We start from the raw sequence: 12,706 nt of genomic DNA on the forward strand, positions 1-12,706 counted from the left end.
ACAATCATAGATATCACAACAGCAGACTTTTGATCGTTCAATCAAACAATTGATTCTTGCAGGTCATCCTTGCCATTCTTGTTCAGTAGTGCATTGTCACCTTGCCAAGTCCAAATAATGTCCTTTAGGGCAGGTCTGATCTCCTCTTCACAGAACTTCTTATATTCCAACGTGTCACCGGAGGACTTCAAAAACTCGACAACGGCCACCTCTGGCGCAACCTTAAACACCTCGGCGGTCACCAACAGCCGCCCTTTCCGACCGTCGAATGGAGCCAGCAACCTCAAAGTGAAGTCCTTTCCTCTTGCAATTTTGCAGTTCAGTTTTTTAGCTACCATTTCAATCTTTGTCATAATAACATTGGCTGAACATCTAGAAGTGAACATTGATCCGGACTTTCCCTTGATCTCAAATAAACTAGACAAGTCAAAGCCCGTAGACATTGATGAGATCAACTGGAATGCGTTCAATAATGCTGGTGAAGATGGTGATTTCCTCATGCCACCTCTCATAACATGTTCCTCTTCTTCTTCAAACTTTTCGATCGTGAATTCTTTAACTGAGAATGAACTAGTCATAGAATAATTTTTCCTAAACCATGGAGCTTTCATTATAGCCGGAATGCTGATCCTTCTTGCCGGATCAGCAACCAAGAGTTTTGAAATCAAACGTTTCGATTCCATGGAAAACCATGGAGGAAATGTAAATTCTGCCTTGAAAATTTTCCTATACATATTCATGAGATTTTGGTCCTGGAAAGGAAGAAATCCAGCTAGAAGAACATATAACACAACTCCACATGACCATAAATCAGCCTTTACACCATCATATCCTTTTTTTCTCAAGACTTCAGGTGCAATATAGGCTGGAGTTCCACATTGGGTGTGAAGAAGACCATCATTTCTCAGCTGCTCTGGCAAGGCTGATAAGCCAAAATCTGAAACTTTCAACTCCCCATTCTCATCAAGGAGGAGATTTTCAGGCTTTAGATCACGATGAACGACGCCACGGCTATGGCAGAAATCCACAGCACTGATCAACTGCTGGAAATACTTTCTAGCCACGTCTTCCTTCAGCCTCCCTCTGGCTACTTTGGTGAATAGTTCACCACCTTTTATGTACTCCATGACAAAATAAATCTTGGTTTTTGTTGCCATAACTTCTTTGATCTCGACAATATTCTGATGTCGAACTAGCCTCATGATAGAGATCTCCCTGGTGATCTGATTCATCATTTCTTCTGTTTTGACTTGATCTTTGTAAATAACTTTGATTGCTACACTCTCACCTGTGGCCATTTCTTTTCCATGATAAACTTTTGCAAATGTACCTTTGCCTAATAACTTCCCCATCTCATACTTGTCAAACAGTATTTTACCACCACCCATGATTTGACAATTTCAAAAGAATAGCTTATGTGTATACAAACTCTGGTTGCAGATCACTAGGAATTTACTTTGAATCAGCATACACTCAGAACTCAGAAAATAAAGGGTCTAAAGAAATCAATTCAAAATCTCATCAAAATAGAAAGATTTTGTGGGTCTGGATATCAGGCGGGCTTTTCTCTTCATAAATCATAAGGGCTTCAAGAGGCGGCAAAGGAAACAAATACTGGATAGTTGACAAAAAAATTGTTGCAACAACGATACATGTAGATGCAAAAATTGACACCTTAAGCCGCATTAGAATACTATTAAATCAGTAGATACAAATAAAATAATCAAAGTTTTCCTGTTTTTCCCTCAGTGAAGGGAGCATGCGTGCTATACCGTCTATATTTCTGCCTTGGTCTTAGCATATGAATGTGAAAGTTTTGAAGTCAGAAATCATGAGACCAACTCTGATGTATGCTTAGTGGATCACCTATAACATCTGCAAGTTAATCAGGCTGCACACGCACAAGTGAGGCGGAAATTATGGTCATTTCTTTGCGCAATGGGAAAATTTTATTATTTTTGCAGTAAATGGTCGGCACCTAATGTTCAGATATTGTCAGAATTAGAAAAAAGAAACCCAAAACTTATCGCTTAATATACGGATTACACGTACATGACTCACCAAAGTCAATATACTGACACTTAGATTTGCTACGTCCCTTCTTCCCCCACCCATATTCTGCCAGGTATCTTCTTATTTTATTGTGCGGGTTTTGTATTTTACATGTAGTGCAATCAACTAATATATTGATATGTTGGAAAGGTTTTGATCTATTAGTTTGTTGAAATATCAAGAATTAAAGATTTTGGATTCAAATTTCCTGCACTCTCCCCACTTCTTAAGTCTCATCCTTCTCATGCTAAAAAAAAAACCTAGCATGATTGTAGGCTATGATCTGCATAACGTTGTGGTTCAAAGTTGAAAATCCTTAATTTTTTCAAGACCTCAAAAGTAGTCTTTTCTTTTTATTTATTAAGTCAATGAACATGAAATTGAATGTAGATCTTTAGCCCGAAAAAATAAAAAGTTCATTATGGATATGTGGTTGTATTTTGTTTATCTACGTACCCTATAGAAAAAGGAAAAGAGGGTTGCGATTATTCTTGTCATCTCCATTTCCTTTTCAACTTCTTCATTGATCCCTTTTTACTTTTAAAAAGAAATTGATAGAAGATAACAATTGACTCAGTCTGTCAGCAGTCCATCCTACTCTATCTTGCGTAGCTCTATTAATATTTGGTACACCATTATGAACTAAGCCAGGTGGAATTGCTTCACATCAAAATCAAGTTATCACCTTCTGAAGTTAATGCCAAGTGCTAGTTCCTTCAAGCTTCAAGAACCCTAATAAAATGACATTGAATATACATTTTGGCTCCATCTCATGCGCTAAAACAGTTAGGTTAACTTGACCTAGCTAGATCCCTGATCTAGAGTTCCTTTCTTACGTATCCAACTAAAATTTATAAAATCCTATATGAACTTGAAATAAGCATTACATAAAACATGATCTATTGCTTCCCAATTTGTGACTTAAAATTTTGCTAATTCCCTTGTAAGTTGGACCTGATGTATGATCCTAGAAGTGTAGTTCTGCAAACCTTCAAATGGATAGAGCCGGTTATAAATTAGTGAATCACCCTTTGTGACTATTAACCTGCATTCTTCTCTTTTATCCCTCAAAATGAACATCAACCCATAATCCAATTGAATCAGAAAATGAACAAACACAGTAACATACTGATATCACAAACATATCAAAATGCACTCTTCTCATTGATACGTACGTCTCAACCAATTCAAATTTTTCAAAGAACACATAGAAACCATCAACTTAACATTCAAAAAGCATTCAATAAACTTCCACAATTCCCTTCTTGTTCTAATATAGAATGTTTTTTTACAGCTCATCGATTTCTAGAAACTCCTTCGGATAGATAAATTAAATGTCTTCAAAATATTAGATTGAGACAAAACCAAGAACACATGTATATCAAATGAAATTACCTGTAATCCATGAAATCCAAGCTGAATCATACTCCAAAGAAAGGAAGACTGAAATTTGTTCAAGTTCAAAACCTATAACATTTCTCTATGGTCTAGGATCAGTATCTGGCACATTAATTGCATTCGTTCTAAAACTCTTATCCAATTGAACTGTCACTGGCTTAATGGACCTCATAGAGTTGTCAGAATTCTCCCATATACTTGTACAAAGTTCAACACAAGAAAACAGCAAAACCAATAAGGTCTTTCCATTTTAGCAAAGCCATTTGAAGACTTTGCATGCAACAATTAATCCCTTCTTATCAAGAACTTACACAAAAAATTTGATCAACCAGCTGATGAACAGAGACAAGGAAGAATAGAGGTGACAAAAAAAAAATCAAGCGTCGAGAAGAGTAGAGCCTTCTAAAGACAAAAGAAGGCATCAGAAGATGATAAACACTAAAAATGTTGACCTGGCATCAACTATCAGGTTCTTTCATCCATCAAATTTTCCCTCTTATTACCAATTATATGTACAACACAATCAATCAAAAAGATATGAAACAAAGAAAAAGACCAGAAAAAGGGGTGTCACAAATGAAAAAGTTGAATCTTGAGAAGAAAAGAACCTCCGAAAGACTAAAAATAGACAAGATACGGGTTGCAAAGGGAATTAGAGTATAAAACTAGGCGATGAATTGCCCTCCTCTAATATGCAATGTTGTGGTTTAATATGATATCAAACTTTTGAAATATGTGTTTTGGTATTACTAAATTTTCTATGTTATTTACTCAATCTTCTAGCAACTTAAATACTTTCTGGACTCCAAGAAGTAACAACAGTGCAGAAGCTTATAGCAGTCAAATGAATTCACACGTTGCAAACCATATGTTTAGCTTGCCCTCTACCTAATGAATATAGCATCGGTAAAAAAGAACAACCTTAAAATTCTCTTTAACCACAGGCAACAAACTTCTACACGATACGCGGGTTCTGCCCCCTAGTTCTACAAATATATTTGAGAAACATTACTTGCATGCACCTCTTTTAACTGAGCCAGCTCTATCAATCGGCCATTTTGATTTATCTTTCAGGAAGTTCAAACTCGATTAATAAAACAAAAAGGTTAAGATTTCAGGCTTTCAAATTTCAGATTTCAAAGTTCATATGAAATTTGCACTTAACTCATAAAAATATTAGAATTTTGAGCCTAATTCGGGTCAGCTAAAACTCACGATTAATACGTAATGGTACATAAAATGTGTACAGTACTATTATATGCTATTGTATGATAATGCATAAATTATAAATTATATACATGTGTTATGAATCTAACAGCGATAATGTCATGAATTTGAAATCCAATTTTTGTATATGTGTCATGAATCTAACAGTGATAGTATCATGAATTTAAATCCAATTTTTGCATATGTGTCATGAATCTAACGGTGATAATGTATACCCTATTAGTGTATATAAAATTTACCTGTCGCGGCCCATTTTTGAATAAAATTAAATGGTGTTGAAAAAATATATTTTTATTAAAAGATGAGTGAATTGAAAAAATGAGTTTTTGATTTTTAGAAAATAAATAAAGAAAAAGGGGCTAGATGGGACTTAAAATATGCGATGGTTTTGGCCCAAAATAATGGTCTAAAAAGAGTTTTTAAGAAAAAATAGGAGTCGCCACTTGACATTGAGTTAAGGTGTATCAAGTCACCCAAAATACGTTTCTTAAATAAAAATAAATAAAACTCTTTTTAGACGACTCCAAGTGTTCCAAAAATAAGAGAAAAGAGTTTGGGAGTCACAATTGAAGAAAGGAAAGGCAAAGATTTCATCTAAGACACCCTTTCAACCTAGCCATGGCTAGTTACGAGATTTAATCGAAAATTTTTCTTAGTCTAATATATAAAACTTATCACATTAGAACGTTTCTATATGGATGCATCCAAGAGTGATTCTTTGAAAATGTCATGAATATGCAATGGGTGAGACTCAAAGAAAAGAAAAAATTATAATATTAGATAAATATACATGACCTAAGAGGGATGCAATATAACGGGTATGGGAGACTAAAATTCGTAACTCAATTTTCCCTTTTTATAGAGGGGGACGAGAGCATGCTAAGGCTAAGAAACCACATTCGTTCATTTCCCATATTTGAAGGGTGACTCTCCTAACCTAGTCAAGTAAATGAACTAACCTATTTCTAATTTTCTAAATGAAATACAAATCTATATGTCATGTTTTGCGCACATAAGGATAACATAATAATAATGGCAGGGAAAAATCATGCAAGATGAGTAAAAAGATTCTAAAATGAAAAATATGCATGGAACGCAATAAATATCACGCAAACATGTGATTCTAGCGCGTGGGCGGCCTAAAGGGTCTAACATTGGACTAACCCATTTCCACAAGTTCTCACCAGCATTGAACTAGTGAAAAATCAGGGAGAAAGGCCACAACTAACGTTGGACTAGTGTGGTGACGTCATACATTTATTATAATTAAATAAATCATATAAATATAATTAAAGCAAGTAAACACATAGAGCACATAATACATAAACATAATATCTAGATGCAAAACTCTAAAGAAGACGAATAAACTCATAAAAACACAAGCATGCAAGCACAAAAGCAAAGAAACGTACATAAAGATCTAACTATTATGTTCGAGACCCTAACTACAATCTAAGGGGAAATTTTAAAAAATAATAACCTAACTATTACATTAATCTAACTAATTACATTTTTATCAAAATTAAAATATATCTATTGCATAGCCTAACTAAATGCATGTCTTAAGCATCTATCTATTACAACTTGGCATTTAAATGTCTCTCAAATAATCATCAAAATTAAATAGAATAAATGAAACTTAAAATGCATAAAATGGGTAATTAAAAGAAAAAGCACTCAAAACATGCAATTACACATAAAAACACATAAGAGCATATAAGAGACTTTAAAATAATAAAAGAAGGTACCTCCCTTGAAGTAGTGATTAAATGAGGTGAAATTTACCCTATTGATACTCCAAAATCAACAAAATGATCAAGATACCAATTTAATTATAAAGAAATGAAAATAATCATGAAATTTACTAATTAAAGCACTTAAATGAAGTAAAATTAACAATTAAAACCAACTTGTATTTAAGAAATCAAAACCATTAGGGACCTAATTACAAAATTAAGAAAGCTTTGAGGTTAAATTATAATTATTATAAAAATTAAGGGTTAAAATCAAAGAAAAATAAAGTTTAGGGATCAAATTACAATTAAATTAGGGACCTAATTAAAAAAATAAAATGGTTTAGGGCTACAATAATATTATTCAAAGGTATAGGGGATGAAATTCAATTTTTGTTTTTTATTTCTTAAGAAGACAAGCCATCGTGCCATTTTATTATTTCTTTGGGTCAGAACTCCCTCTGGCCCAACGAAAGTCCAAAGAAGTGGGCTGGCTTGCCATTTTGATCAGATCAACCCAATCAAATTAATGGGCTTGTACCCTCCAAGCCTATGTCAGAATCCAATCAAATTAAATCAAAACCCATTTATCAAACCCAACCAAATAACATTAACCCAGAATCTAAACTATTTTATTAAAACGCAACAAGATAACAAATCAACTAAAAATTATTAAACCCTAATCATGCCCTAAAACCCAGAATTAATCTGCCTGAAAACCTACTAAAAATATGAAAGGGAGGATTAAAACTTAAAAGGGGAAAAATTGGTTCAAATTTCCAGATATTGGGCCACAGTGGAATTATCTAATTCAGGGGTCCAAATGCAATTTTTATAAAAAAAAAATGCATGCAAGCTTCGAAGAAGGCTTTGTTCTTCTGGCTTCTGCATTCTTTCTTCTGCAACTTTCTGGGTTTCTCAAATGCAATCTTCTTTTCATCCAAACACAACTAATGTCTCAACTAATTAAGATCTAGATCAAAGCAGCAAGATCACAAAGCCCCCTTCCTCCCTTTTCAACATAAAAACTTTGACATCTAAAGTTCTAAACACAAAGATTCATAATAAGATCATGTAATGTGTTTAACTGCTAGGTTGCAAGAAAGTAAGAAACATCCCAGTTCATGGTTCTAAAAATGAACATTCTAATCTTGGCCTCTTCTTGGTTTTAATGAGATTTCATCAGGCATCTTAATGGCCATTATCGAACCATAAATCATCAGGAAACAAGCATGGCAAAGCCATGAAGCGAGAAAATGGAACCAGCAGCAAGAGTGCAAGAGTTCATGTCCAATGGGTTTAAATCTTCGTGAAAAACGTGTTAAATCAGCGAGGAGAGGAGTCATGGTTACCTAAAAGTGCTTGCACAGTGGAATGGATGTGAGATACTCCCAAAAATGCTTGCTGATTTGTGAAATGAAGCCAAGAAAAATTTTGTCGCAAAAACCGCAGCGTTGATGAATCAGCTACTTTGAGCTTCAATTTGACCGGCTTGGAGGGGTTTCTTTCAAAGTGATTTCTGAATGAAAGCTGTTCTACTGCACCCTAGGAAAGGGTAGAAAACAAGAGTTCTCTCAAAAACCTAAAATCCAAGCCGAAATTTGGGACGGAACCAGGCTGGCTCATCAGCCTGGTCACGAAATTTTGCAGAAAATTTGTTTTCTTGCTCTTCCTCTCTTCATTTTCTCTCTTTTTTGCTATTTTTTATTTCCCCGCCACTCTCCCTTTTGTTTCTTTTCTTTTCTTTTCTTTCTAATTTTCTTTTCTGCCTAATTTTCTAAGAATGAATTGAAATGATTTTTCTCAAGAAATAGAAATGAAACAAAATAAATTAAAATAAATAAAATATAAACTAAAAATGAACAAAAATAGGAATAAAATGAAAAAAAAATAAAATGGTATAATTTTGGTGTGTACATTATCCTTATAATATATGTGATTATAAAATTAGATGCACTATTGTGCGTCTAATATAGTATTTGGACAATTATTCAGATTGGACTTTAATCAGGCCAATCCTAGTGAAGTTTAAACTTGACTAACAATTACTCTGAGTCACATCTTTAAGTTCCAAACTCAGATGGAATCAGTAAAGTACAAGTCCTGACCCATATTTTTGGACCGAGTTTGGATTGGCCCATCCTGTTTACTGTCTCAGTCAAAGCCCATTATATTTGTCATAATTTCCTGTTAAATAACGTGGAAATTTCTTATATCATTTTTTAACTTTCCAAAGTATGTCATTTTTTTAGCCCATGTAACATGGTACGTAGTTAAGCCTCTGAAAAATACTAGTGTGGCAATAGCTTTAGATTGTATGAAACTCAATTATCATGCAAGAAGCTAGTGCAATTTATTACTAAGTCTAACTCATAAAAAAAAAAATTTTTTTGTTTAACCTAATCAGACAACATATGCATATCTTTGATGCATGTAATTATTGTATATATTATATTAAAAAGAAAATCAGCCCAAAATGTTTTGTCACAGAAGATGGAGCCTTCTCCAACATAATAATTAAAATTAATTCATTTGCTGAGTAATAACTGAGCTTCTTAGGGGAGAAGGGATGGATTGAATGATTCGTGTGAAAGAAGTGTAAGTAAATGATTTCGTATTCGAACCCTCTCACTTAAAAAAAAAGTATGTAAAAAAACTAAGTTTCTTAACCTAAATACAACCTAAATGTTTTTATAAAAAGAAAATTAACCATAAATTGAGAAAAAAAATTAAAAATAAGAAAAACCCAAATGGCACTCTTGGGATGGCAATTAAGGGGGGGCAATGGAGTGTACCCCTGCCATCAGTTTAAAAAAATCAATATATATAATTTAATTAGTTATAAAATTATAATAATATTATTATTAGTTATAATTAGTATATATAATATTAATATAATTAATATTATCTATTATAATAATAATTATACATGCATACTAATAGAAATTATTAATTAGTTATATTAAATTTACTAATACATTTATTCTAAATTTCTAATTACATTTAACACAATATATTTATACATTTACACTTAACACTTTCATTAGCTCTCAGGGGAAGCAAAGCAGGGCACGGAGGTAGGTAGGAGGCGATAGTAGTGGGAAGCAGGGCAAGGGGCGGGGGAGGTGTCCCCCAGCCCATTACCATACCTCCCCCGGCCCATTACCATGCCTATGGTACACGAGCACCCCAGGATTGAGATCCCATCTAATTTGTCCAAAAGCCCAGCTGATTTCTATCAAAATTCGAACAAAAAATTAAAAAAAACAAAGAATATGAAAAGCAGAATTTGTGGAAAAAGGACCTCGTAATTGACGGCTTTTCCCTTGTATTTTATTAATTAAATTTGTCAAAAGTCTTGACAAGTCTGACCTTGAGGAGCATCCAAAGTCAAATTTTTCAACAAAAAAGAGCATGAGCCATACACAATGAGAAAAAGATGAGATAATGAACATTGGATTCTTTTCTCTAACCGTTTGACTTTTTTCCTGTCTAAAACAGCACTTCGGAAAAATACTAAAATATGGCAACAAAAAAGTCCCTCAAGTCTCGACACGAGGGGGCTGATTCCTCAAACTGCATTGGAGTCTCGAATGTTGTTACTTTTCCAGTTTTATGCTGAGCTGCTGATTACTAGCCTTGGACTTTTCCCTTACTAAGTATTTGGGCTTATGAATTTAATTGTTGTTACCTTTTCCTTGGAATAAGGAGTGTAACTTTATATTGTTGAAGGAACAAAATCTACCTTTTTTTAAAAAAAAAATTTTCCCAAAAGAGGAATGGTCGAATTGAGGAAGCAGGGAGAAAAATAAGGGGAAGGAGCAAAATCTAAGTATCATGGGATTTAAATCCCTTTTTGGTTGTTTTTTTTTTTTTACGTCTATCTCGCGTAAATTAACTAAGCATCGGTTGTATTTTAATGCTTTTCAGAAATAGCACGTAATTTTGTTTGGATTGCTTAAAATTTGGAAAAAAAAAATTGCTTACCTCGTAAATATATTTCTGCACGTCTCCTTTCCTTTATCTTTTCAATTACTTTTTTATCATAAATACATCATATCATGAAAATTATTTAAAATGCTATTCTTGAAAATATTTTCCAAGTAATTTGCTGTCGAAACAGACCTGCTCCATCCAAACACACTCGGGTTAAGAAAAACTTTCGAGATTGTCGAGGCCATATTAACAGAAAAATTTTTTGAGGTGTTTTGGACCATTGATCTGAGGCCATATTACCATTTTTCGAGGCCATATTATTTCTTGGCTCGGCAATTGTTAGTTGGAAAAAGCAAGAAAGAAAGAGTACGGGAACAACAGCAAAGCGGCGCCGTTAGAGCACGATAAGGACTTCTCTTTTACCTCGTTGGATTGGGTTCTGTTCACTCGTAGGGTCAGAAATTAGTGGCCCCACAGCTATGTTTGGGGTACTTTATTTCTTGGCTTTTTCTTTTTGTTCACAATCCACCCGTGACACACTCTTAAAACAATGCACCCTTGTGCTCTTCTTTCTTTGCACTTTGTCAACGCAAACAAAAAGAGTTCTTAAGGAAACTTCCTATTATCCCTAGGACCCCTAGCCCCTAAAACAAAGGAAGCCACCCCCACCATCCCAGCCCTCCACCTTCCCCTCCGCCCACCCCAACCCCCCAAAATTTTACATAATTGTAGATATACCTTGCAACAAGTAGGTCAATGAGTGGCGGAGAGATGAGTGAGCAAATTATCGGAATGGCTATTAAACTTTTGAAATGATGAGTTGTGATTGCTAACCTATTAAAAATTTGATTTTGATCATTGAATTATCTAAAATTTGGATTTCGGATCATTTTGTCAAATTTAATTGTTAATTATGCTAGGTCTAAGTGTTCGCACGATTCACGAGACAAAAAAACGATAGGAATCTAGCATAGTTAATGATTAAAATTGACGGAATGTTCCGAAATCTAAACTTTAAATAATTCAAGAGTTAAAACTAAACTTTTTAATAATTAAGTGGCCAACACTCGATGATTTCAAAAGTTTAATGGCCATTCGAATAATTGGCTCGAGATAAGTTGGGTGCTAGGAAGGAAGGAAAGGAATGTAAGAGATATTGAGTTTGAGAATTGAGACATCTTATTTACACTTAAATTTTTTTTTCAAAAAGTAGGTCTATCAGATATGGTTACTTTTTTTTGCCCTTATGATTTTAGTTTTTTTGTCAACTCCTCTTTACATTTTCCTAAGGGTAAAATCAAAATGCAATTATCTCCAAAAAAATAATGACTGTTATGCTTAATATTTTTAGTTTATTTCTATGTATATAGTGTTCAGTAGGCCTATCAACGGCCCCGGTCCGGGCCAGAATTCATTATTCCGGATCCGGACCCGGCACACCAAATCGGATCAGGATTCAACCCGTTTACTCGACGGGTCTTCTACTCTATGTTCCAGATCTGACGGGTCTCGGATCTGAGTCCGAATCTACCCGAAAAACAATTATGAAAATTTAGAATTTCTAATAAAAATGAGAAAAATATATTTGTACACTAATTTTTAACTAATACAAAAAAAATCAAATAAGAAAATAAATCAAATTGATTTTACTCAAATACATCACCCTAATCAAATTATATTGATAAATATACATATTTTAAATTATTAATCCATTTATATCCGGATTTGGGTCTAATATGGGTCGGAATACTATATTCTGTATCCGACCCATATTTTTGTTTAACAAAACGGATCAGAATCCGGGTAACGGAATTAAATCCCTACCCATACTCGCAATAATTTCACGGATCCGGGCTTAGTCCGGATCTAGATCCGGACCGTTGACAGGTCTAGTGTTCAGTCTGCTAATTCCGTGCATCTCATTTAGCATTTTTTGTAATTTGCTTCTAGTAGTTCAACATGAGTGGTTGATAGAATTGCAAACATGGCTCGAGATGTCCTACGTAAATGTGAAGAAATGTTGTAATTGTATAAAGTAGATGGAGTCCCTAAACAATGCTGTATGTGAAAAAGGGTAATTAAACTTACTTCCTTGAAATTTTATATAAATACAAAGTATTTGTTGTAAATTTTTGTCATTTCCAAAAAAAAAACAAAGCACAATTGCCCCTTCTAATTTAATTGGAGTCCCTCTTTACAAATTCCTATGGGCAATTTTGAGATTTTAAACACATCTGATGGTACAAAATGTAAAGGAAGACTAAGGTATCTGTAATTATCATAAAGTTCAGGGTAGGTAAGTGCAAATAACTTCGAAAAGGAAAAGAAATCTTTCACTTTATTAAGGTCGCATTCCATGT

The 12,706-nt window shown here is 33.9% G+C and overlaps 1 protein-coding gene across 1 annotated transcript; it reads right to left on the reverse strand.

The window, feature by feature from the left end:
* Window positions 1-41: 41 nt before the first annotated feature.
* Window positions 42-1,388, reverse strand: LOC113706010 (CBL-interacting serine/threonine-protein kinase 25-like). Its single transcript, XM_027227908.1, has one exon. It carries the CDS (start codon window positions 1,386-1,388, stop codon window positions 42-44), a length of 1,347 nt encoding a protein of 448 aa, XP_027083709.1.
* Between the last annotated feature and the right edge of the window lie 11,318 nt (window positions 1,389-12,706).

The sequence above is a fragment of the Coffea arabica genome, chromosome 8c, assembly GCF_036785885.1.
Source record: "Coffea arabica cultivar ET-39 chromosome 8c, Coffea Arabica ET-39 HiFi, whole genome shotgun sequence".
Lineage (NCBI taxonomy): Eukaryota > Viridiplantae > Streptophyta > Magnoliopsida > Gentianales > Rubiaceae > Coffea > Coffea arabica.

Coding starts and splice junctions, on each gene's coding strand:
- LOC113706010 (XM_027227908.1), bottom strand. CDS start 1,388: ATGGGTGGTGGTAAAATACTGTTTGACAAGTATGAGATGGGGAAGTTA.